The sequence below is a fragment of the Sebastes fasciatus genome, chromosome 2 (assembly GCF_043250625.1).
Source record: "Sebastes fasciatus isolate fSebFas1 chromosome 2, fSebFas1.pri, whole genome shotgun sequence".
In the NCBI taxonomy this organism is placed as follows: Eukaryota; Metazoa; Chordata; class Actinopteri; order Perciformes; family Sebastidae; genus Sebastes; species Sebastes fasciatus.
Window position 1 is genome coordinate 28,855,346 of NC_133796.1, and position 27,898 is coordinate 28,883,243.

The 27,898-nt window shown below is 41.0% G+C and overlaps 1 protein-coding gene across 1 annotated transcript; it reads right to left on the bottom strand.

The window, feature by feature from the left end:
- Positions 1-155: 155 nt before the first annotated feature.
- usp47 (ubiquitin specific peptidase 47) lies at positions 156-27,897 on the bottom strand. Its single transcript, XM_074617415.1, has 28 exons — positions 27,544-27,897; positions 20,589-20,783; positions 17,767-17,883; positions 16,219-16,372; positions 16,029-16,125; positions 15,790-15,935; positions 15,594-15,673; positions 14,461-14,610; positions 14,211-14,306; positions 13,955-14,107; positions 12,718-12,876; positions 10,861-10,992; positions 10,580-10,656; positions 9,605-9,660; positions 9,148-9,260; positions 8,947-9,048; positions 8,593-8,800; positions 8,262-8,377; positions 7,981-8,100; positions 6,634-7,435; positions 5,723-5,898; positions 5,553-5,633; positions 5,336-5,451; positions 5,135-5,253; positions 3,813-3,943; positions 3,400-3,447; positions 3,159-3,289; positions 156-1,723 (listed from the first exon to the last, which is right to left on the bottom strand). Exons 1-28 carry the CDS (start codon positions 27,586-27,588, stop codon positions 1,549-1,551), a joined length of 4,095 nt encoding a protein of 1,364 aa, XP_074473516.1. The 5' UTR covers positions 27,589-27,897; the 3' UTR covers positions 156-1,548.
- Between the last annotated feature and the right edge of the window lies 1 nt (position 27,898).

Here is a 27,898-nt window from a genome sequence, read left to right on the forward strand (position 1 = left end):
GCACTTGAAACCTGACATGCAGCTTGTACAATTCTTGCCTTTAGAAAAATAAAAAAAAATTTTTAACACCAAAACCCCCTTTTTCTTAAAAAGGTGAGCAGGATTTGCGGGTTAAATTAAGCCATTTTAATTTACAGTTAACAGAAAACCGGCAGTTGTGAAAAAAAGCATTTTAATTAATTTCTAAAATCATCTTAAACTATTTTCACACAGGATTTAAATCTCAAAGAAATAAACAACAACAAAAAAAAAAAAAAAGAAAAGATATTGGCATTTCTACAGTGAATAGCTGGTGGCAGCATCTGGAGCCCAGAGGGGGACCGGGATGCTGAGCGTCAGTCCTCAGACCAGTTGCCCGGGCAGACGGAGAAGTCCAGCGAGCTTTCTACACCCTCTGGTGTCCGTCTATCAAGCAGCAGCAGGTAGAAGCGCCAAAAACAACCTCACGCTCTCCGCCAAATCCCCAGAGAGCTCCCTCCCCTCAGTACGACACACACACACACACAGAGATGACACTAGAGATGTACCTCCAGTTCACATGATGCAAAAACAGACACAGAAATCCACTTTCTAAATTAAAGGTTAATACAGAAAACAGATGTGTGCTTGGTGCCTCACGAGACCCAATGCATGATTACATCTGGAGCAAAATAATAATTTACAACAAACAAACAAAACAAGGAGATTCTCAACACAGTCTACTTGTTTCATTGTAATTTGTATTAAAGGACAAGTAGCCAATGTATGGTTAAATCTAGTGGAAGAGATGTAAGATAAAGCTCCTATAAAGCACAAAGAGCAGCAGTAAGGACGACCCATATCAACACATTACTCTTAGAGGAGCAGAAACAACCTCCGCTTTTACAAATTGTTGCTTTTTGGATTCATCAAATCTTGTGAATGAAGTTGAAGTCGCTGAGAGACGGAGGTTTGCCCGACCAGAAGAGGCGAGACCGAGGAAGGCTAGATAAGTAGTTCTTGGTTGTGTGTGCTGTTGGTTTTAAAAGTATTTAAAGGAAGGTGTAAGATGATAATGATGTCTGTAATAGAGCAGTGCTCAGGAGGTGTGAGAGCATATGGACTTACAAGATGGTCACAGATGGATCAGAATCAACGCTATTCCTGAAACAGAAAGAGAAACACGCAGTGACGGGGAGGAGAGTGAAAGAGACTGATGTGAAAGGAGATGGGAGACCTAAATAGACGGGATGGATGCTTTCAGTTTCACAGTCCTAACGTCTCTGCATCCATTTCTGGAGCTTTTTACGCTCAATTGATTTGGCTATACAGTATTTGATTCTTTTTTTCTGAATTCAATAGCTTTTGTACTTCCCTTTAAACTTTACAGTACAATACACTATAGTGCACAATAGGGTTTCTGAGCCAGTCACTGGGGCTCAGAGTGGAGGGTGAAAGCACGTCAGTCTCACAACGCTGCTTGATGTTCAAGTCACGATCAGGCCGGACACTCAGACTTGAGTCCCGTAGACCGGTGGCTCCGCTGCAGCCAGATGATCCAGATTGACGAGGAGTGCCGCTCAGTGTCTCTCAATCCTGCCCCGCGTCCTTGGCGGGACCTCCGTCCAGGTAGATCTTGAGGGCTTTCTCCTTGCGTGGCGAGTAGCTCACGCGGTGTCCGGTCTTGAGCAGACGGCTGCTCTCCTTCTTCATCAGCTCACTGCGCTCCTCGTCTGACAGCTCCATAGGCTCCTCTGTGCTGTCCCTGCACACAGATCACAGTGATGATGATCTCAAGTCACAAATGGTTAAAATTGAATATACTATTGTGATGCAGTTCAGTGAGGTGACGTCTACTCTGAAGGCTTCATCTCCAGCATGTTATTTTGGTGAATGAATGATAGAAAAGCTGCCTGCTTATGTAACTTGGATCTCCAATCTAAAAATGTGCTTCTTTTTTTTTTTAGCTTAGTAGCAGCTCTCTTCAAAAATATACATTATCTATGTATATAAGTATATATTGTAATATTACACAATGATACCATTAGAGATTGGATAATAATAATCAATCAATCCATCGTCTATACCTGCATAACTTTTACAGAGTGACGGGGTCTTATTAATGTCATTATCACAATAACTGAACCCCTCTTACATAAACAAACATAAGCTGAACAGATTGGTATGTGGAGCATTTATTATGAAGGAAACTCGCATGTTTACATTTTCAAAAATAAAATTTATTATTTTATTACTGTGTTTCTAATTAATTTATGCTTTAAGAAGGTACATTGTTTAGAATTTGGCGGCATCTAAATGGTAAATTGACTGCATTTATTTAGCGCTTTTCTTCGAAATGTGACTGAAGGAGCCGGGGATTAAATCGCCGACCTTCTGATTGGTGGGCGACCCGCTCTACCTCTGAGCCACAGGCGCCTTGGTGTGATTGCAGATTGTAACCGACTGAGTACCCCTCCGCTCACTCCTCCCCAAGACTGCGGCAACGTGAGCCGCCGACTGCAAAACTGTGGTAATGCCGTTTTCCTCGCGCAGAGTCCATCCTCACCATAATAACACTACTTTAGGAGCAACAGAAGTCAGATGGCGGCTCGCGGTACCACGGTTTTGCACTCACTATTTCTCACGTTACAGCAGTTTCACAAGCGTGTCGGAAAACTACGGTTGTCTTCAGGTTACGTAAAAACGCAAAAGTCTCTCTCTAGAACCAGTGTTTGGTTTGTCCGTTCTGGGCTACTGTAGAAACTTGGCGGAGCAACATGGTGAACTCCATGAAGAGGACCCGCTCCCTGTGTAGATATGAAGGGCTCATTCTAAGCTAAGGAAAACACAACAATTCTTAGTTTCGTGTGATTATACACTAATGAAAACATAGTTATGAATATTATATTACATTTCTGCTAATAGATCCCCCGAAATGTTGTTCCTGGTCCTTTAATATGCAAAAAACGTATATGACCATTTATTATAACAATGTAAACCAAGATAATCTACACCACAACAACCTTACTATTACTTTTTCATTTTGCCACATGTCTAATCCCAAAAGATTTAACTCAATGAATAAACATTAGGAGATATTCATAGTCCCACAAAATCTATGACATATTACTGCTTGGCACCAACGTCCTGTGTGTCTGAGGACTGGAAGAGAAAGATCAATCAGTACTTGATTGTTTTACCTGTAGAAGACCACAGCTCCGTCGTCACAGATGTACAGAGGCCACACGTTAAGAGTCGACACCTTAGGGTTCCAGTCCAGATCCTGATGGATCTCCAACACGGAAATATCACAAGGAAATGTTCCTCTGCCCTGCACACAACACACGCATGGATTCTCAGTCAGAGATGGAATAATAAGAGACTACAGCAACATTAGAAGAAAAATAAAGTGTCCAGTGTGAGGTACTGCAGCTCACATACCTTTGCAAACTCCAGGTTTTCGAGAGGAATATCGCTCATTTCACTGAGCTGCAAACAGAAGAAAGACATTAGTCACAAAAGGCCAATGAATGGTACTCTGATCTACAACTTGTTGATCAAGCAAACTTTTTTTGCGGGTTAAATTTTATTTCCCTCAATTAATGAATGAGATGTAATTGCTTAGAGTGACATGATTATCTCAATGCTTTTCTGTGAACATGAACTGCATCAACACATTAACAGTTTCTGTTATGGAATATAGTTTCATGTTGTTCTTATCTGTGCTGTGTTATTTATTTCCTGCATTTTGGTGTTCAGTGTTCAGTGAAACCATCGTTTTCATGGTTGAACCTGATATATAGTATAAATCATGTGACAAACTGTCTGTGTCCTGCTGGAGGATTTTCACAAACCTTCTCCTTGAGTTCTTCCACAATGCTGCTCTCCAGAATAACTTCCTGGAAGGGCCCCAGCTTCATCGTAGCGGGGCTCCATCTCCGGGTCAGTACAGCCAGCTGCGACATGGACTTCATCTTCTCCGGTTCTGACAAACAGATCAAGTAGAGGTTGATAATGGATTTTTAAAGACAGATATAATAATAATAGTTTGGAGCAGGAAAAAGCTTATAGACAATTTATCTGCCGATACCCCCCTACCCTCAATGAAAACAAATTTGACAGAGTCTGAAATGAACAATCTTTGACTTTATTACAAAACTATATAAATTAACTGACATCTAAGTCAAAGTAATGAATACCTAAATAAATAAATAAATAAATATGGAGCTGAACGGCGTCAACCTCTAAGATCGAGTTTCTCTGCACTCTGGTACTAGTTTTATCTGCTGACATTTAGAGCTTCATGTTATGGATTTCACAAAAGTAAGACATTATAATTATGTAATCACTTTGATATGGCCTCGAGTCTCTGGAGATAATTTCATCTTTTGTTTTTTTCACCTTGACCTCAGTTTTTTTTTATGCCAAAGTGAAAAGGTGGCTTTCTGGGATTTTATTACCTGTAGCTTAAAAAATATATTTTTAAGCTTTATGCTGTAAATTTAGCAATTTAGTAGTAATTTAGGGGCCTTTCACAGCAATAGTCTGGTTAGTCCGAATCAGAGAGAAATTGATAATTTGCTGAGCGGCGTGTACGGAGGAGCGAATTGATCTTTTTTCGTCTCGAGATCTGCCAATTCTATGCAGGGAATCGCAGACTTTGAACTATTGCTGTTGAAGTTTTTTCACTTTGACTCGGCACTGATCGACTGTGCGTACGAATCCCTTCTCCTCAAGTTTATCTTGAATGACTCTACAAACATCACTATTTTTGTGGACTTTATTTAGCATATTCTGTGTGTTCTCTTCGGCCCAGGTGTCAAGCAAACATCGGACTTCTGCAGAAGTCCAGGTCAGTCCTCTCCCACTCATGTTTGTCCATCTCAACAAATGCCCACGCAGGCAGCCTGCGTTTTGATTCATTTGGAAACGGTCCCAGACCTCCTATCGCAAGCGGTCTCAGACCGGTTGTTTTGGTTAGCACCACAGTTCGATTGCTGCGTTCACAACTGCCTGAACATACTGCACCAGGGGCTGAACGGCACCAAAGTTCAACTAAAACGGACTACATTTTGGCTTGTGAAAGCGCCCTTAGAAGTCCCACGGTACAAAAAAAAACGTATTATACAATAATCTATTGTAATGTGTTTGAATGAAACTGCAGAATGAGTGTTACCATTGAGAACTTCCAGGAAAACTTCCCAGTTGGAGGAGATGCTGATGTCTTCTTCATAGACATGGTAGTCCAGAAACACTGTGCCGGGGTTCTTCCATGTCTTTTTCCTGAGACGAACACTAAACACACACACATTGTTTGGTAAACACCTACACTTTGTCATCTTTTTTTTTTTATAAATGTGTAGTAACAAAGTCTTACCTGTCAATGCTGAGGTCAAGCTTGCAATGTTCTTTCAACTGAGGGAGCAGCTCCTCTTTAGACTGTCTGACGGTCATGCCCTTGGCAAACACCGTGTCCACGAGGAACTTGCAGGGCTGGGAAACAGGATAAATTGTCAATGTTTGTGTTCAACAACCTAGTCATTTCAGCCACAATCTTCTTGAGCATAGTGACAGAAAAGTCTGTTAGTTCTTACCTCTGCTTCATTCACTAGTAGTTGATACACTTTCACTCTGTATTCACCCTTTTTCAGTGCTCTTCCTAGTCGAATAGTGATCTATGGGAAGAAATAAAATGTACAAGTTAAGTCGGAGCTGTTGGATCATTCTAATAGAAACTACTAAAATCTGACATACTGATCCTGACCTTGTTATCATCAGAGAACGATGAGAGCGTTTCATTGAGCCGTACACTCTCAAACTCCTGGTTGTTGGAGTACACCCGAAACACCTTGAACTGGGTGGAGCTGACTCCCACGTAGGGCTCCAGGTTCTGTTTAAATGCTGCTAATGTTATTCTCTTGTCCACATGAACCACTAAACCTGAAGCAGATCACAAGAAAAAGCGATTAAACAATCGGTCAGATGTTCTGCCCCCTTGAGGAAGGAAAACACTGATGAACATTGTTGTTTCATAGGGCTGTGTATTGGCAAGAATCTGGCGATATGATAAGTTTCATGATACAGGGGTAACGATTCGATAAATTGTACCGCATGCAAAAAACTGCCTGTGATTATCATAAAGTGGGCATATCTGTAAAGGGGAGACTCGTGGGTACCCATAGAACCCATTTTCATTCACATATCTTGAGATCAGAGGTCAAGGGACCCCTTTGAAAATGGCCATGCCAGTTTTTCCTCGCCAAAATTTAGTGTAACTTTGGAGCATTATTTAGCCTCCTTTGTGACAAGCTAGTATGAAATGATTGGTATCAATTAATTCCTTAGGTTTTGTAGTTTCATATGATGCCAGTACCTTCACTATACCTTTAAATTAGAGCCCGCTACAACCTCCAAAAGATCGAATAGCGGCCGTCAAATTTTTAAGAGGTTAATTAAAAATCAATGTTGTGGAGAATTGATACAATATCACAACACATAATATCGTGATACTCGTGTATCTATATTTTATTCTTACATCCCTTCTGTTTCACATTCATAATACGTCAAGTTCAATCAAGTTCTGCAAGATAGTCATTGTGCTTGCCTCTGATATGTAATTAGAACTAATTTTCCTTACTTAAGGATGATCACTCAACATAATTAGAAGGTTCGTACATTTTTGTGCATCCGACGAGGAGTCATCCTGAGAGCAAGGCTCTGCTCTGAAGTACAGGTACTGAGCCTCCGCCTTCACCTTCCCAGTGTCGTCGTACTCGCTGTCTGTTCCAGAATCTTCTTCAGCAGTGTCCCAGGTCTCCTTTTTGCCCTCATGGGCTTTGGAGCGACGGCTACTCGTGATGCTGTGCGAGTCCAAGCCGTTGGCCAGCTGTATTGGCCCACTGTCTGCATTGCACAGTGTGTCGCTACTGTGGCTGGAGCTCAGGATGTCGCTGTCCACTGAGCTGGTGCTGCGGTCATTGTTCACCTCAGAGTCTGAGCGCTCCTCACAGGGAAAGTGGTTCTCGGGGTCAGAGGAGGCGCCGCTGCTGCCCCCGGCTGTGGCCCTGATCCGGTTCTCCAACTCTCTGTTGTCTGCGGCCACACAGAGTGAGGAGTTTGAGTCAGCCTCTTGGGTCGGGGATTCAATATGTTCAAAGTCGCTGGCGTCAGAGCTTTTCTGGCTGTCACTGGTGCTGGAGCCCTGCTGCTGCTGCAGAGACAGATTCTTTAACTTCTCCGTGCTCTCCTCGAGGATTGCCTCAACAGATTTCCTGGTACCCTTTGAACCTTCAAAGAGCACTTCAGAGTCACCTCCTAGTTTTTGGCAAAGAGTCCTGTTGGCCAAGGTGCCAGGAGACTGCTCAGGCAGTAAGAGCAGAAGCCGGATCGTATTCCCGTGACGATCCAACAGTTTCCACAAGAGTGAGTCGGTGAAAGCAACCTGATGATCTGTCGACTCAGAGCTCTCTACAAACACCTGATGAGAAAAAAACAAAACAGGTCAAACTTAATCGTGTTTAGAAGTGATCAAGTAGATTTTCTGATACAACATAACACATAAAGGCCCAGACACACCAAACCGACATCAGAGAACCAGTGGCGACAAAGGCCGCCTGCTGCATCGCTTCACGTCGCCTGTGACTTGGCCAAAAATTTGCACTTGAACACACTGCAAAGACTACAGGCAACGGCCGACTACCACGTACGTTCTGCGCCTGCATGAGAGGAAATAACTCTCCACACCAGCAGGTTGCGGTAGTCTGTATTCGTCATTCAAAAAGGGAAACCGGAAGACCAAGGATGAGGATATACAAGCTGTCGTTATGATACGTACATGAAACAAAAAACCTCCGATACGGGCAGACTGGAGCCGCAAGCGGGGGACACACCGCAAAAACTAGGCCGACAGACGCTCACCGATGGCCCCAAACTGGCCAACGGCCGAGTGTCTGCTTGGCGTGTAAGGGCCTTTAAACAATGGAAACACCAACAAACATGAGAATTAAAAGGAAATGTAGGGACCTTGTTACTCCTGAAGAACCCCTCAGCCTTCAGTGTCTTGTTGGGAACATACAGGAGCCGGAGGTCATTATAGCAGCGCTCCAGGACCACACGCATGCTTTCTGCAGATAGCCCTGTAGCCTGGGAAGAAACGCGTACATAAGGCTTGAGTCTGAAGGACTGATCTCACACATTCTAATGAACACAATTTATGTTACATAATTTGATGTGTTGATGCTTAAAATAAAAAAGTTGAGGAGGGAAGACAAGATGCAGTGAAGAAATTGAGGAGAGTAGGAAACCTGTGCAATGAGCTGTTTGAATTCAGTGATCGTCTGGTTCAAGTACGCCCGAACACTGATTGGAGTGGCGATGGTCTCACTCTTCAGATCCACAACATGAACCTTCACCATCACCTCTGTAGAAAATCAGCAACACCCATAAAGAAATCACATTCATTTGATTGGTATTCTGGCCATTTACATCCATCATGGTTGGACAGTCCATTTGCTCCTAACCATCAGAGTTGGTCTGCATAAAGTAGAAGTCTATATAATCTTATTTACTTGTGCAGCAGTAAATACAACCTTGTAAAACAAGATGAGTATGACTCAACAGTAGCAGGCTACTGACCTCCAGGTTTGTAAGGCTGGAACACCTGCTCTGGTTTGCGGGCCTCCAGCAGGAGGTCGAACATATACGAGGACTTGACTCCTCCCAGCAGCAGGCCCATCGGCGTGTCCTCCTCGCCTTCGTAGGAGCGCTCCAGGTACTCGTGGAACTCGTCATACTTCACCAGACGGCAGCAGTCCAGAGTCACCAGTCCCTCCAGCTCTAACAGCTGAGGCACAGAACACACACAGTGGTACTACACAGTAATAACCTCCCAGCACTCAGCAACTAAAGGTCAGCTGCTGAAACGTACTGCACTGATTAGCTATGTTGTTGGAAAATCAGATGTTGAAGACAAACAATAAACCAACAAACCTTGTAGGCCATTTCTGTTGCTTCTCTGAGAGTTTTGTCCTTGTGTACTTCCAGCTTGCTCTCCGTCATCATCTTCACAGGATGCATGCAGAAAAGCTTTATCTGGAGGTAAAAAGCAAGAGAACAATAAAAGGTAAACTTTTAAAAGTTTTATCAACTGATCCTCATTCACTTGAACTGATCTAAAAAAGTACCATGTACCTTGCAGGTGTTGCGCTCAATCTCCCTCTGGCGCTTTTCCTGCTCTTCAGACTCTTTCTCCTTCTGAACCAAACTCTTAATGTGCTCTGGGAATTCGTCCGCCGCTAAATACTCTGCAGACAGCACAGACAGGATCACATTAAAACTGCATGCTAATTCTAGAACCGGCACATTCAATTCCCTAGTGATAGAAACAGTAAGATTATGATCAAAATATAAAAACATCTTCATAAGCTGAAGGGATGTAGTGGCGTGGTTCTACTGGTGTGGAGCACAATACAGGACAACAGCTCAATCTATTGGCTCATAAAGTACGATGGTCACCACGTAATAACACTGAATGATCCAATTGATCACAGGATGACAGTGCCTCTAATAAGTTTTGTAACACTACCATAAAAGGCACAAGTAATTTTGGCATTACCCATGGCAGATTTAATTTCATTAATTTACTTACTTGCATTCCTTGAGGCATCTTTCAATCTATAAATCAGCATATATGCATTTGTAGAGCTGTTGGGAGAAAAAAATATTTATTGTTAATGGATATAGTGGAATATATAGTAGGGCTGTCAGTGAATATTCAAAATTTGAATATATATTAGAATAAACAAATATTCAAGTATGAAAATTAATATTGTGGGGGAAAAAAAGCATCTGACTGCCTCATGTGCACTGAATGCACCGCATGACGGGAGTCACGCAACGTTACTCTCATTAAATAAAAATGAAATGTAACGTTAGGTCAAGCTGAATTCAACAGCAACTGAACAGCTGATACTGGAGAAGTAACCGATTAAAAGATGAACGAGTAGTACTTGCTGTCTTCTGACGTTTGTACTTTTTAGAACAGAAAACACGCGCTTTATACTGCGACACATACTGGAAATGACTTACAATATAGCCAACAGTAAGTAGGAAACTTTCAGGCGATCTCCCTCCAGCCAGCTGTCACCTTATTTAGGTTTTTGTCGTGAAATGAGGAGGTATCGTATAGATTACTCATTTCAACTTCACGAATCAGCCGTTCTTCGTCCATTGCGGGCTTTCAAAGCGAGCGACAGGAATAAATAGAAACAAGGTGTCTGACAAAAGTTCAGCTCAAAGCGGCGCACCGCGTCACGCTGCGCAGTGCTGTGTCGCTCATGGCCAGTTAGAACACGGTGTCATGGACATAATGCGCAAAATAGATATTCGAATAGTTCAAACCTATGTGTTTTTTTTAGAACGAATATTCAAACATCAGTTTTGGCCAATTTTGAGAGCCCTAATTGTTGCCTATTGCTTCAATAGAAACACAAAGAACAATGAACAAGAACAAACAAGAACCCTCTTGACTTTCCTTTGAAACACCACTAAATAAACAGGTTCAGTTCATTATTATTGTACTCCCTAAGCTAATGTACTGTGGGCATGTGATGAGACAACTCACCTTGCAAAGGCACCGGAATAATAGCCTCTGCTCCCTGAGGACCCCCCATGTGTCTTCCTGATGTCATCTTGGGTGATCTGCCCAACAGAAATGCACAGAAACGTACTGAATGATTCAACAGATACCACTATGTCAACGATAAATAGAATGATAAAATGACATGGACATTGTTGGCTTAGTTTAGTACAAACTGGTGACTAACACCGATACAGTCTGGTGAGTCATTCTGCCCGACATTTGCTGCAAGAGGACAAACAGGTTACTCAACGGGTGAGGCTGACCTTGCTAACGTGCTGATCATTGTAACTGTACCACTGGCCGTCACTGAAGGATTTGATGCAGGCGTAGTAGTGGCCACCCGCAGCGCTCCCAGAATGCACCATGACAGAGAACAGCTCAAAGGTCAGTGTGCTCTGAAAATAGACAGAGAAAATTGTATTTTTCATATAAAAGCTACAGCCAAGTTGTATTCTGTTGACGCTCAACACACAGGAGAACTGATGTTGGCAACAGGGACGTCTACTAATGATACTGCAGCTGCAATGGCAAGATACAAGCTCAACATATGCTATATTAGCAAAGCTACAGTCACATCAAACAAGAAAACTGACTGTACAAATTGAGTAGAGTATCATGACGTGCTTCTGAAAGAGCTTCACTGCTCTCTTAAGTTCATTTGGAGTGTGCTGAGATTTGGTGACAGTCATAGCATATGAGTCACATTATTTTCATACTCATGAAAGCACCTGCATCCATTTATTCAGGGTTTCATTTCATTTATTCTGTCTGTAGCTAGTATAGGTCCTATGTAGGGATGTCCTAAAGTATTTGGGCCGACTCGGGTATATTTTAATGTATCGTCTAAAATAAAACTGATCAAATTCCGATCCTCTCTTTACTGAACTCTACTGTGTTTACTCCTTAAGCCTGGTTTCTTTTCTTTTTTTTTTTAAAGATTATTTTTGGGCTTTTTTGCCTAACCCTATGTAAGAGTGAATTTTCACTTCTGTCCCATCACACTCCCACAAAAAACTCCTGCCCCAATCCCGGAAGAATGACTCCCGTCCCATCCCCTTCCCATGTTTATTAGAACTGCATATCTATATAAAAACTACAGATGCACTGATTGCAATTTTCTCAGCCGATTCTGATTTCCTTTCTTTCTAAGAACTATAATTGACAGCACACACAAACATTCTGTAACTTTTTTTTTTAATGGAAAATTAAATTGTGTGTTCATAAATTATGAACATATATGTAAATAGTATTTACATATCAGAGAAGAGTCAGAGTAAATGTTATTCTATACTGTGTATGTAGGCCTATTATAGAGAGTCTATTTGGATATTTATTAATCTATTTATTTATACCAAATTATTTATAAATCAGGTTCTATTTACAAGAATCTAAAGGTGTGTGTATTGTATTATATTAACTCCCACTCCTGTGGCGAGCGCTGTCTTCCTGCCTGGCTCCCCCACCTTCTGGAGGAGGAGAGAATCTGCGACGTTGGCAGAAGAGCCAGTCACTGCGATTTGGCAACACTGAGGCAGGCAGTGCTACTGTCTGTGCCACTGTGTGCGGCATGAAATCAGTTCTATCTGAGACTGGTAATCGATGCATCTCTGCTGACCTATAGTTATTATTAATCCCGTCCCGCCCGCTCCCATTGACTTGTCTCGTGACGTGCGGAATTCCTGAAATATGTCAGCCTTTAAAAGGGATACGTCTTTGCTCTATGATGATCGCATCACATTCTCCCAGTTAAACTTTCATCTATATGATATCGATATATCAAGCATATGAACTTCATAATTTTTTTATCAGGACGTTCAGGATCAAATAGCTCATAAAAAATAAGATGGGCCAAATTTAGAAGGCTATGCCGGTTGTTTCAATGTGTCAGATATATTTAATCCACATTTAGGTAAATATGAAGTATTGGATCGGACTCGGTTGGTATCTGCAGATACTCGGTATCCTATACTTGGACTCGGATTGGGGCCCAAAAACTGTACCAGGACACCCCTAGGTATATGCACTTTCACACTTGCTAGTTAACTAACCAAGGATATTAACAACGACAATAACAATACAATAACCACAATAATAATCGGGTTAGTGGTCAAGATGATTACCTTTGGCTTCAACACCCTCTCTGCGCTGCCGGTGCTGTCCAAGCAGATGCCCTCATCCACACAATCATCGGTGGAAAAATCGTTGCTCATCTGGTCGCTGTGGCAACTGCCTTCGTTCTCTGCTCCGCTGTCAGTGCAGCTTTCGGTCTGAGGCGACTTCTACAGAGGAGGCCATTTCAAAAACAATAATTGAGAAGGGGTTAATGTCTGTCACATACTCATACTTTCACTTGAAAACATCAAAAACAGTTAAAAACAAAAGACGGCTGGAACACATCGGGTGTTGCCTTTGTGGCCTAAACGGTGTTTGGTCATTTATCTTGTGTTGTGTCATATTAATGAACACAGAAGCACTTTAAAATAGAAATGTCATGATACTGGAAATTTAGAAGTCGATACCAAAATCAATGAAATTCCACGATTCTTGATACCCAATTCAATACCACGGTAAAAATAAAAAAAAAATAAAAAAAATACAATGTACTTCAATATACACTCCTTTATTACTGTTTGCATACAGTTTTGTGAATTCATTAGTAGTCCTTGATGATCCGCCTCAACTTTCCCACCGAAGACTAAATTTTACCAGATTACATTTGAACGCATCATTTTATCGTTATAATTTACCTTCGCCCAATACTAATTTTTACTGGATAGAGCCTGTAAATCATAATTTAACTCAATGCAACCTGCGTACATTAGCTGTTACTGACGTTACTAGTTCTGCTGATTTAACACAGATTTGTTGTCAACAATGTGGCATCATCAGGGAGATTTTCTACCATCACCCGGACAACAGGAGGCCGTTAATCTCAAACCCGGATCCCTGGTACCTGCGGTACCCAAGGTACCTGCAGTACTGTAGAAAAACAAGTAGTCACATTTTCTGAATTTTGGCATTGACTTGTTCACTCACTACTAGATATATTGGTATTGAGAGGGTATCAATACATATAGTAACCTGAATGTTATACATCAACTGATGAATTACGACTGAAAATGTTTTGTTTTATATGATACCCCCATCCTCTCAGTAACCTGATCAAAATGCTACATGATGATGAAAAAACACATGAAAGTGGAGTGTGTGACACATTATTCTTTTTCCAAGCATAGCTTATAGTCAAGTCAAGTTATTGATAGTTAACAGGAGATAGAAGGAGAATCATATTTGGGTATTAATCTAATCTAAATCAGAAAAAGTGATGGAAGCAGCTACAGCCATTTCTGCTCTCACCTCGTCTTCCACATCGATGAAGGGACTCATGTCAAGCTCCTCAGGGAAAGTCATGCGGTCATTGAGCTTGATGCGATGCATAGTGGTGTAGTCGAAATCAAACCGCTTCAGCTGTAGCGTCAGCAGGTAGGGAAAGTGCAGAAATCTCAGACCCTGTGTAGAGAAGCATTTATCCAAGAAACAGGCGGGTCAATAGCAGAACACTGTCTTCACTGAACAGGACTCCCATGTCACATTTCGTTTTCAGTGTGCTCACCTTCCGGGCGTCACATTTCTTTTTGCAGCGTTCACAGAAGTACTGGTTGGCCCCATCCAGAGTTTCTGGTTGGACGAATGCCTGCAGAGCCTCTTCCTGTAGCAGAAAAATAGTTTCAGGTCCATTTAGATGGAGGACAAATACTTAATGGTCATAAACTGTATTAGTAGTTAGTAATGAAGTAAAGGTAGCCTTGATGTAGCTTTGAATCCCAAAGAGTGAATAAGTGTTATGTGGAGAGAAAACACACCACACTGCCATAGGCATGGATGGATCCGAAGGGTCTGATCACAAGAGGGATGTCCAGGTACGTATCAATCCTCCAGCTCTCGTAGCCACACTCCAGACAACGGACATAATCCTTCAGCTTCCCCTGGTACAGCTGGTTGATCAGGTCAGCCTGAGGATATGGAGGCATGACAGTCAGGCCTTCGCAGTCAAGTTTCACTTGTAACAAGACAGCATTTGTTTGGGCTAAAACATGTTCTCACCCTGCTACATTCTCTCACTAAAAAGGAGGCACCAGTGTGCAATTATTGCTGTGCAACACCACCTGCCACCCAAAACCTTGTTGGATGGATTAAAAATAGATACAATAAATACCGTAAAAAATACTTTGAATGTTTTGCCCCACTAGTTGTAAGAATCTAAGAATAGCAAAGTTTCGTCTATTAGAAGAAAATTACATGTTTCCAAAATCAAAAGGTATTGCCCTTTGTGCAGTGGCCATATTAGGACATCTCAGACTTCACCAGCCTCCACCACCCTGTATTACAGTGTCTGAAACCATCTTACTGATGGGGGAATCGACTTTCTGAACAGACAATACGACTATTATGCCCATTTTACACTGCAATTGACCAGGTAACAGTCCACTCGTCACAGGGATAATGTTACAGTATGTGCGGTTCAAGAGAACAACTGTTTTCCCTGGCTATGGACCGACAGTAAACCAACTAAAAATGTATGAATATCCAAATTTCTAGATTGGGGCTTGAAGGAATGCTTAATCTTCACATGTCATCTGGAGTTGGATAAAAAGACTGATGCCATTTATTCAACAGTTCTCCTATTATAGTAGTTTGTTATTTATCAATCACATGCATTTATTCTGTGCTAACCAGGAGCTCATGTGTACAGACCACATGGCAAAAATTGCTCACACTGGATTAAGTGTTTGCAGTTTATAAGAAATAAGAAACAGCTAACCCTGGGGCTTACTGGCCCATTTCACTTTTCCAATAGTAACTCTTTTGTTTTCACTGTGCGTGTGTGTGTGCGTGTGTGTGCTTGTGTGTGCTTGTGTGTGCATGTGTGTGCATGTGTGTGCATGTGTGTGTGTGTGGGAATAAACTTCTGGGAAAACATCTTGCTTTCTCCTACCTGCTCTGTCTGCTTCCACTTTTGCTCCAAGGCATCAAACATGACCCTGCACAGCTCCTGGACGTCATGCTGCTGCCAAGCTATAAGACAAGCGCACAAGAAGTGCAATTGAGTGTAAAGATGCAAAAGCACATGGTCTCTCCCTTCACACAAACAAGCCATGTGAGTCTAGTCACAGGAGAGGGCGTATGCTCACCCTCGCTGCTGTCCCAGCCAAAGCTCCGCGTCACATCAGTGGTCTCGATCGCCCGTTTCTTACTGGTCTGCAGCAGCACAAACAGCCTCTGCAGCTGGAAGGGTATACTGGTGACTGGATCCTCTTCAGTCACCTCAAACTCCCAGCTGAAGTTGGACAGAAGTTATAAAAGAATTTAAAAAGTAGCACTTTGCAGGTGAAACTTCACAAAGACTTGATGAATGAGCGTAGTTCCTTACTTGTAGAGCGCATTTCTGAACTCTGGGGTCATGAAGAGCGTTTGTAGAAGACTGTTCAAATAGCAGGTCATAGCTTGGTTGACCAAGCCCACGTAACCTAAAGTGGCAAGAGAGGAGTAAGTAAGCAAGCAAGAGGACAGTTGTATAAAAAGGAGTGCGGTCACATATTCAACAGGTGACAAAACCTCACCTGTTTCAGATTTGTTGAGGATGGACGAGTAGGAGTAAGATGGACTGCTGTAGTCACCGCTGCAGCCTGCAGTGCAGTCTCTCGGTAGCGGCCCAATAAACCGTTCCTGGGAACTGTCATCCAGTCCACTGCTATCTGCTGTTCCTGACTCATCCTGCGCACACAGACAGAGAGGGACCTTATAATAAAATATCTTTAGTTTACAAAAACAATCTCACTGTACTAGACCAGTGTTCATTTTGGCAGCCATTTTAGATTTAGTCTCAAGTCTAAAACTAATAACCTAAGCATTTTTGTTTAAGTCACATTTTAGTCATTTTTAACCTTTATAGTTTTAGTCAACGACAACTCAAAATGTTTTATTCTAGTTTTGGGCAGCAAAAACTCATTGCTTTTTAGTCATTACTTTTTGTCAAATTGTTTTCTCTCTTAATTGTTTTAGCTATTTTTTTGTCTTAGACCTGTGTCAAATGTCCTTTTTAATCATCCGATTATATTGAACATTTCAGACAATCTCCATCCATCCATCCATCCATCACTTTTCTTCTGCTTATCTGGGGCCGGGTCGCGGGGGCAGCAGGCTAAGCAGGGAATTCCAGACGTCCCTCTCCCCAGCAACGTTTTCCAACTCTTCCTGGGGGACCCCGAGGCGTTCCCAGGCCAGACGAGATATATAATCTCTCCAGCGTGTTCTGGGTCTAACCCGGGGCCTCTTACCAGTTGGACGTGCCCAGAAAACCTCCAAAGGGAGGCGTCCAGGAGGCATCCTGATCAGATGCCTGAACTACTTCAGCTGGCCCCTTTCGACGTTTAGGAGCAGCGGCTCTCCTCCGAGCTCCCTCCGGATGTCTGAGCTCCTCACCCTATCTCTAAGGCTGAGCCCAGCCACCCTACGAAGGAATCTCATTTTGGCCGCTTGTATCCGGTTATGGTCACTATCGAAAGCTCATGACCATAGGTGAGGGTTGGAACGTAGATGGCCAGCCAATGTGTTCTAGCCAAAAAGAATATTGTCTTTGTAGCCAAATTTATTTCACATACAATTTTATCCTATCATTATCTGATGAAAAACACAGGTTGAATGATTAAGAATACAACTTTGCAGTTAGTTCGAGTCCTGCTGACAGCGCTCATTAGTGATGCGCGGTTCAGTCGCACCCACAGGTCCGTTATGAGAGCCAATCAGCACCGCCGACTTGCAAACAAATGCGTTAACAAATGCGAGGACTGACGACTGAGACAAGAAGGATAGAGACGAACTGAGGGTGCGTGTGTGTTTGAGACACACAGAGAGAGTGTCAGGGAGAGGGGAGGAGACGGTGGAAGGTGCCGAAAATAAAGAGCGATTTTGGTAAAGTTTTTATTCTTTAAACTACATTTTAGTCCCGTCTTTTACGATACTGCATGTTTGATATTGTCACCGTTAATGTCGTCTCGTCTCAGACATGGAAAACACATTTCATCATAGTTTTAGTTAACAAATTTAACACTGTACTAGACCCAACAAAAGAAATTAGGAACTCATTTTGTTAAGTTTGTACCACTTACCGGTGCAACCTGGGGCTGCTCTCCATCTTTGTCCGTGAGCTGGAGGAAATTCCTCTTACCACCCGGCTCAAACCCAGAATCTGAGAGGGACATCTCACTGCTGTGGTCCAGTGGTGCCTGGAGGAAGGAAAAGTAAAAACAAATCAGATGAAAACAACAATCCCTGGGAAAATGCAGAAAAAAACAAAACATTCAAAACAAGTCTACAAACTGGAGGAACTCACAAGAAGACTTAGATTCCCCCTGAACTCATTTTCAGCAAATCCTCTGTATTGACGCATACGATGAAAATAGCTTGAAGCCAACATGTGAGCAATGCTTATATGCAACACTTTCTGTCTTTCTCCCGAGCGAGCGGAGGACAAGCAAGCAAAGTGCTGCAGTGGAAACATACAGTAGCTTAATCCACTGACCTACTCAGTGAGATAACAACAGACACAGCACCTGGGCTTTGGCCTGGGTCAGCAGCAGGATTAGCCTGCGCTCATTTAAGAAAAGGGAGTAGTAGCGCTCTACCGAATAGTTGGAAGCTTCATTCATTACGACACACAAATTCTAAGTCACCATTCGAATGCTGCGCAGATTTCAATATTTTTTTGCATGTCTATTCATTCTGTTTAAACCCGGTATTTCTGCACAGTTTCAGATAAAGATCAGGCTACACTAATATTATTAGTATTATACTATTTGTAGAATTAGATTCCAGTGGTGGCTGCGTAGTGGTGATGCGGGGGTCGACCTACAACTGCACAGGTAGGGCGGGTTGGGATAAGCTTACTAGAATATGTCATGATTTTGGGCAGGCTGGTCAAAAGACAAAGCAGTGTTCCGAGTAAGTTATTAATAACTTACATAAACACAGGTTCTCTCATAACGGGTCGGGTGTGTACGGCCTAAAAAACCCTGACCCGTGCTTTGCTGCAGCGTAGGATTGTTTCCAACGCATGTGGTCAAAACATTTCCAATAACTCCACAGCGCTGTTAAGTCAAAAGTCAGAGTTTTTTGAAAAAAGATGGATGTAACCATTTCCAAAATTCACAACATGTTTTAATTAGGGCTGCAACTAAAGATTATTTTCATTGTCGATTATTTTTTTGATTAATCGATTAGTTGTTTGGCCTATAAAAAGTCAGAAAACGGTGAGAAATGGTGATCAGTGTTTTCCAAAGCCCAAGATGACGTCCTCAAATGTGTTATTTTGTCCAAAACTCAAAGATATTAAATTCACTGTCAGAGGAGTAAAGAAACCAGAAAAGTTTCACATATAAGAAGCTGAAATCAGAGAATTTTGTTCTAATTTTTTTTTATTTATCAAAAAATTACTCAAACCGATTAAATCAATTATCAAAATAGTTGGCGATTAATTTAATTGATAAATCGTTGCAGCTCTAGTTTTAATTAAAAAGCATTTTCAATGCGGTCAAAAAACAGTTTGCTCTCCCGCTTGCCGCACACAAAGGGAGGCACGCACCTGTATTAACGGGCCGTCAATCACGTCATAAGATATGATGACAGACATTCGAAGTATCATTCGAAAAACTAAAATAGAAGCTTTGAATGTAAAAAAAAAAAATGACATTTGGTACAGCCCTAGGGAGTAGTATGTAGACAACACAGAAACTCATAGTCAACACAGAGGGAGCACATCGAGAATGCATTCTTTCATACAAGAGTGCTCTCCCTCATAGAAACACCACTCTTAAACACTTTGTTTTCTTTGTAGCAGAGAACAATGGTATGGCAAAATCCATTTTTGAACACTGATAGCATGAATAAAAAAAAAAACTGTTGGCGCTGTCTGGCTTTCAAACATATCTCTACCACTATCAGCTTCACGGAGGTCATGATATGGTGACGTGGCAGGGGCTATGAGTCCTAACGTAAACTTCCTATAAGATAACACTAACAGCAACTGCAAACACAGGCTGGGCGGCATTATCATGAATCCCACTAGAGTTCACCTGAAATACTTAGCCTGAACTCAACTACACCAAACCAAAACGTTAGCTGAAAGCCGAATCAATTTATTTATTTTTTTGCCAATTGGGGGCAGGAGAAAAAGCTATAAACACAGCATTGACATACTATGTTTATGACTTATTTATGTGTCTTTACTAGGGCTGCCCCCTCTTAGTCGATTGACTGGTCGTTTTGGTCTTAGTCGACAAAGATTTCTTTAGTCTATTAGTCGTTTTTTATGCTTTTTTCACATTTTAACAACTAAATTTTGGCATTAAAGATTACTGAACTACTGAATAAAAATTGATTAGAGTATCAGAAACTGAGATATTCAGTTCACTGTCATAGAGGAGTAAAGAAACCAGAAAATATTCACATTAAGAAACTGAAATCAATGAATTTTTACTTTTTTCCATAAAAATAAAAAATTACTCAAACCGATTAATTGATATAGAAATATATGGCAATTAATTTAATAGTTAACAAGTAATCAATAAATCGATTCATTGTTGCCGCTCTAAACCTCAGTTATCTGAGCTTTTATACAAATACAGAGCTTCGCCTACCAAGATGGGTTCAATCAACTGCGTTTTTGTTTGAACAATTAAGTCACAAAGGAAGTAGGAAAAGGCTCCTACTGACTAGGAACCTCAAATTTTCTTTTGCATGCCTCCTCCGACACCTTGTAGGTGTCACCTTAGCATCATGCTGAAACCCTGAAATGCAACTTTTCCCGAGACCCACCCTTTTGATTCGACAGGGTAATCACAGAGCTTCGGGCCTACAACCCAGTTGAGATCCATAATGACACTGAGAGCTGTGTAGACTTAAAGTGACTGTCTAGATTAATGAGTTAACTCACCATGTCCGGCGTATTTCCCCAGGCAAGGTCAAAAGTGGCTTTCACATATCCCGCTTTGCGGGCAACATCCTCATGGAGTTTGGAGAGGGTGGTGGAAGCAGGCAGGTTGAGGGTGAGCCTCTCATTAACCGTCTTTGCACTGGTGATGTCCTGAATGATGCACAGCACTCTGGGCTCCTCGGCTGCATTTTGGATCTGCAAATCGAGAAGAACGGGGAAAAACATTTCACATGACTGTATTGGAAACATTTTCATTCTGTATTCTGTGTTGTAAGCATAATAAACTGGAAAAAAAGTGTTAGAATAAACCGTTAGTAAAGCTGTTCAACAAATGTCATCATCAGAAACACACCAGTACAGAAAAGAATAATAGCACCTCATGTCATGCCTCAGTACTGATGTGACTTACTTGTTACAAGTTACATTTCTGAAAAACAAACTGCATTATGTTTTACCACCAACTGAAATGTGTCAGAGCATCAAAAAATAAAACATCAGAAGCTGGAATAGAATATTGGTTAGATTTGTAATACTGTTTATTTATTCTTTGATCAGAGAGACCCTGATTTAAATCAAAATGTTTCGGTGCTTGTGTTGGGGATAAAGTGTAACATTTGAGACTTTTTCTGCAAAAGGGTTTTGTAGAAAAACATGATTCTAATCCTCAAATAAAAGGTATCCAAAAAAGCCTAATTTTGCTATCTGTTGAATCGAAAAACTGTATGCATTTACTTGGTCAACAATCAGCTATGTGTGATGAAAAAGCATTATTAATTATGACTAAAAGAACTCTCCTTACAACTAAATTGTGTTATGTATTAAGTACAAGTAAGTGTCAACTGCGGAAAAAGCTACTATCATTTAATTGTTATTATTTATTCATGGATATATCTTGTAATTGTCATGACAAACGACCCAACAGTAATGTTTGTGCTGGATTTTCTTGCCAATCACAGAAAAAAAATGATATTCTTCAAAAGAAAAACAAACTGTTGTGTTGGTGACATACAGGAGCGTATGTTCAACGATGATAGCTTTGCAAAAGCAGCTCACATTTTCTCTTCTGTCTCTGTGTTTCATCAAAGATAGAAATAGAAATAACAGGAATTTGCTTGAGATAGACATCTTTTCAAGTAGGCTGTACAATACTCTCATATCTACTGACACATCAGCAAGAAACCTACATCTAACATATCTACACATGACTGGACAAGCCCAGTCACCCATCTTGGCTCACAATTTTCAAAAACAGAAAAACGTGGACAAATTGTCCAAATTTATCCCAAACTGTCCACAATCTGTCGCAAAAACACAGGCCATGCAATGCTGACACATGCTTCATTTTACTGTATAACACACAGTTTAAATAGTTTTCTAAGAGGAGCAGGAGTTTCAAGATGCTGCAAGTCACTTTGTCATCTGAACACTACCCATAGTTTGTTTTCTGATTGGTCTGGTATTTGGTCTGGTATTTACTGTATATGTACATGCTCAATTGATTTGCAAACGGAAAACAAAATTAGCAAAAACTGGCAGAAAAACTCACTCAACAAACACTAATGTACCGAGCATGCAGAGATGATGCCAGGCCAGCTTCCTTAGCCTCAGGTATTGGTGATTAACAACTAAATTCTATTTAAATTTCCAATGATATGATTATAGGTTTCAGAAAGTAAGTGTTTTATAGGACATAACTTCCAGTATGTCATTAATTCATTGCATATCTCTTCTGTTTGATAAAGCTGAGTCCTGATGAAGAATGTCATCACAGTGCTCTTCATGCATCTATTTAACACCATGCTTAATCTCTCTCCCACACCACACACACACAAGGCATGGCTACCTGAGAAATCCTCTTCATCTCATCAAAAATACTCTGTCTGCAACTCCAAAACACACCCTAATGATATATGGAGATAGTTGGGGTGAATAACAGCTTAAAAACAAACGTAACAAGGAAATGAATTTTAAAACATGCCTGTCTAAATTACCCTAAAACATGTAGGCCTACACCTATTATTGTCTGGCTGTCAAATCAACCTCTTGGCTGATGAAAGGGTGATAATTACAGCAAATATGTTCAAGTTATTCTGGTTGTTGCAACCTCTTTGTGAGGTGTGTGATCTTGGCAAAATGTGACTGACAGGTCCTATAACGTAGCTGCAGCTGACAACACACAAGTGTATTATGAGATTAAAGGTTATTTTTACCAGCGTGGATATAATCACAAGTTGCGGACATGAAGCCACGGGTACTGCAAAGCACAGGCAGTATTTCAGTATTACAGCTGTAACTGATTCTAAATAGCAAAGAAAATAATGACAGGCTATAATGTTGTGAAATGTCAGTGTCCATTAAAATCCTTTAATACATTGTAATGTAACTGCAACAGCACATGGCACACACAGAAACACTTAAAATAGAAATGCAAGGAAGTGAAATTAACAAGTTTATATTCTAAGTAACCAGCCGTCAATTTGGATGGACGACTATATCCATTTGACAGCAGTGGAAAAGACAGATGAGGAGACACTGATGACAATGACATTTGATTGTCCCTAGAAATATGTACTGCTAAATCTCTTTTGTATTTCTTTTTGATTGTGGCTCAACAAAAAAGTGACTTGTTCAGAGACCATTGGCAGCCTGGCAGTAAAAATTAAAGAACTGCGAAATCTACTGAGGAGGTTTCATGCATGCTTGCTTTAGCTTCCACTTAAAGAAAGATGTCTTTACAAAGTCAAAACATAAAGTAGGTGGAACAATGACCCTTTAATAGTGAGGGCAAACATCACGTGTTCAACGTCTGTTTGTTTTGGCTTGTTGTGACTTGTACAAGCAAAACAGACCAATATGCAACACCTTTAAAAGTATTCAACTTTTTCACACATAATGCGATCACAGCATTAAGGAATGTGGCGAGCAGAGTGTGGCAACGTAGCATAGAGGTGAAGTTAATTTTCTCTTGGGAGAATCGACTAGCAACATGAATGCCTGTTATGCATAACAAAAGGCAATTTCACAAGTCAAGATGCATCTTAATATCTAAGATAATTGATATGTTGTTCTTTTTATGACAGACCATGAGGATATGCTAATATTACTAGGGATGCACCGTCCCAAGTTTTTCAGTCCCGATAACATTAATGATACCTGGACTTTGGGTATCGGCCGATACCGAGTACTGATCTGATATCAGTGTTTAATTAATAAGCTGTATGCCTCACTGTGTGGAAGTGACAGGGATCATTCTTTTATGTGTAAGGCAACATCAGGCCTGACTTAAACATTGCTTTCCTAACTTTGTAAAACAAAATAAATACATAGATATGACTTTACTGAATCATTAAAACAATAAATCATTCACCAGCAACTTCGTAAAAAATCTTAAAAATGAACAGGCATTATAAGTATATAATATATATAAGTGTAAACATTTTTAATGCAGCAACAAATTGGTAAAAATGTAAATGGGAATTACAATTACAGTCTATAATTTATAAAGTATATGAACATAGAATTGGATTGAATAGATCTGCCTCATTGTCACCAATATCTGATCCAGCTATTTGAGTCAGCATCGGCCCGATATCCGATCTGGTATCGGTATATAAATATTACTTCAATACCACCCTTCTAATTCCATCACAAACACAAAGCCATTGACTAGCCACCCATCTTACATGTCACAGGGTTGCATGTGTGATTATTATATGACTGACTGGGGTTATTGGGCGTCTCTCCGTTTCATTTAATTGGGCCCAAGGCATCAAGAGAGCTCTGAGTGTCTTCTGGTATCCCAGAACACCACACCACTGCTGCTGTCCACTTTCAACACCAAACTGCAGCTTAAATTACCTACACTTGAGCTCATGTCTTGTTCCACAACATCAGTCAATAATTTGTAACCTCGCCATCGATTTCAGCAACAGAGCTTAAGTAGTGGAAGTAATATTTCACTAGGTTTTATGTTCCTGTCCTACCAGCATGTCTACAGAGCTAAATGATAGTATGACGCACATCTTAATGATCAGCTGATTTCATTATCATTAAAACAATTAAAGGTAAATCGCTGTTAAAGTTGCAACAACAGGCTTAACATCTACTTCAAACAAGCAGACAACATGGAAGTTTTATAACTTATTTGCTTTGCGTATTTGTTTTGGCCTGTGTGTGTGACATTTAAATGTATGCATTTAAAAGATTGTAAAATGGCTGTTTTTTCATTACATTTGATGTAATGTTTCCAAACAACGGGGTTTCAACCATGTATATATGCAAACAATTGGTGACTTCAAATGGGGTCATGTTTGCCGTGTTTCTGAAAGCTCAGAGTTCACGAGTTGTGACATGTTTGCTGACGTTGTCAGAAATGGCAGAGGCCATGGCAGTTCATTTTTCGGTACATAATAAGTTAATATACTGTAATTTTAGTCGTATATTGTTTTTCTTCGTCATTTTATGATAGGTCTGAGGAAAATGTTGATATTCCCAATTGTCTAATATTTTTCTCCTGCATTATGTTACCTACCTATTGCTACCTTGCTAAATTGTTATCCTCTGTGGCCTCTAGACAGTATCGTTAATATCCTTAAAATGGTAAATGGATGGACTTGCATTTATATAGCGCTTTTCTAGTCTTCCGACCACTCAAAGCGCTTTACACTACAGGTCAGCATTCACCCACTCACACACACATTCATACACTGATGACAGAGACTGCTAAGGTGCCAACTTTGCCCATCAGGATCTAATCTAAATCTAACTAATTCACACACCGATGGCTATGCTCTCTTAACCACTTGAATGGCAAGCACATTGTGTACACGACTTCCCATGTTGTAAACACAAGCTCACAAGTATCATTTGAAGGCACCATAATGCCACCTAAATTACATAATTTATGTTTAGCTTGAGGCTTACACTATTAGTATGAAACATATTAAAAAGTGTGCAGTGCTGCATCATCAAATCCCATTTTCCCAGCAGCCCTAAAGTCAACGAGTGACGTCCTATGCTTGATGTATGACTGCAGCTGACGTAAATGCAGCAAAGGTGCTATAGAAAAACACTCATACTGTGACTCCAATTAGCCTCTATAGTAACCCTAGAATAAAATAACAAATAGCACCCTGTAGGATGTTAAAATCATACTGTTCCTGAGCAAACATGCCAGCAACCACATCTCCATCTAGAAACCATCAATGGTGTTTATAGAAGCGATAGCTGATTCATTTCCTACTTGTGTGGAAAACATGACAACACAGTTCAATGGTAGATTAACAGATGATTGTTTCATGTAACATTAAGGCTTGTACGTAGTTAACCACCATGGCAGGATAAACAAGTTACATTAATAAGTTGTCTGGCTTGAGGCTTACACTATTAGTATGAAACATATTGAAAATGAACAAGTGTGCAGTGCTGCATCATCAAAATCCCATTTTCCCAGCAGCACTAATGTCAACGAGTGACGTCCTACAGTATGCTTGACGTATGACTCTGCAGCTGACGTAAATGCAGGCAAGGTGCTATAGAAAAACACTCATATTGTGACTCCAAATAGCCTCTATAGTAACCCTAGAATAAAATAACAAAAAGCATCCTGTAGGATGTTAAAATCACACTGTTCCTGAGCAAACATGCCAGCAACCACATCTTCATCTAGTAACCATTAATGGTGTTTATAGACGAGATAGCCGATTCATTTTCTACATGACAACACAGTACAATGGTAGATCAATAGATGACTGTTTCATGTAACGTTAAAGCTTGTATATAGTTAACCACCATGGCAGGATAAACAAGCAAAGGCTAAGTAACTTAACATTGTGACAAATGAGTTCGTCAAGGATGTCAAAAAAGAAGGATTTGAACAAATGTCTTCATGTTAAACTTCATTAAAACAAAATCAGTTGGAGAAAGAAAGGAGTCACACACTTCTATCTGTCATAAATAACATTAACGTTAGCATATCCTGTTAGCATTAGCGTGACTAGCTAACGGTGCGCTGAGGTTCACAGTAAAGCTACAAGTTCTACTCAAAACAACCTGCTAACACGGTCAAAGAAAGAGTCAAAGTAGACATTATTATGAAGCTAGAGTTAGGGGTAAACGTTGCTGCAGCACTGACACACATGTCAAGTGATGTAGCTGTTTGCTATTTGTGTTTGTGAACTTCAATAACATTAGCTAGAGTTGTTGCCGTGGACACAAGGCCTATGGAAGGAGGTTAAGACACGGGTCTTGCATTTGCGGTTCTGCACATGCGCAGTAGAACTCAAGCTGCGTTACGATTGGCTCGATTTCGGCCAGGTTTTACTGCGCATGCGTTGAACCCCCGGATATATGACGCGTGACTTAGCCTCCTTTCCATAGGCCTTGCGTTGACCATAACTGACAAAGCTAACGGCTAGCTAGCCAACATTCTGTTAGCTAATATTACTTACAAGTTAGTTGACACATGTTAAGATTAGGGAAAACATAATGTCAACAGCAACATTTGATAAACTCAGGAGTTTTTAATGATCATAAAGCCACATTTGAATCCTAAATAACTTAATGATAACGATGCTAAAGCTTTAGCTACCGTCATAAACTCACTTTGTCTTTAGCCAAGGCCTATGGAAAGGAGGCTGGGACACGCGTCATCAAAACGTCATATCACCAGGGGTATTGCACATGCGCAGTAGAATCAGGTCTGCACCCAGTTACACTGCGCATGCGTAACACCAAAACAACAACACCCGTGTCTTATCCTCCTTCTATAGGCCTTGCTCTGAGCTAGCTGTTAGCTGTAGCGTCAGTTAGCTCTGTCATGATAGGCCGTCACAGTCATGTAGAGCTAACTGTTAGCAGCTGAGAGTTAGCCTCTAAATAACACAACAAACTCCGCTAAAGTGTTGTCATCACTACTGAGCATGTTGTACTAAAGGTTGTCCGTGATAAAGCTCACCTCTTTGGGGACGATCTGGTTGTCGTCGCTAGGCAGCATCTCCATCTGTGCGACAGTTCAGATCACTAGAAGCATCTATATCCGGATAAACGCGCTGGACGTCAGCGAGGAAACTTCTCCGCGCTGAACTCAGGCATGCTGCTCGTGCTCCTGTTCTGCTGTTTGTTAGTTTGGATAACTCAATTATTAAAGTTGCCCAAAAAAAGTTGCAGGCTTATCAAAGTGATCGCAACAACACTCCGGGTTACACTACAGCCCTGTAGCACAGAGTGTCCTCCTGTAGTCCTGCTGGAGAGACATGGAGACATGAGAGACAAAGATGGCCGGTGTGTCTTTACTCCGCGAGACTTCACTC

What these genes read in the sequence shown, in the direction of transcription:
- usp47 (XM_074617415.1), bottom strand. Translation starts at nt 27,588, where the DNA reads ATGGAGATGCTGCCTAGCGACGACAACCAGATCGTCCCCAAAGAG. An exon ending in TTCAGAAATGCGCTCTACAA is followed by an intron (nt 15,936 to 16,028) that starts GTAAGGAACTAC and finishes GTCCAACTTCAG; the next exon opens with CTGGGAGTTTGAGGTGACTG. An exon ending in AGATGCCTCAAGGAATGCAA is followed by an intron (nt 9,261 to 9,604) that starts GTAAGTAAATTA and finishes TGCTGTCTGCAG; the next exon opens with AGTATTTAGCGGCGGACGAA.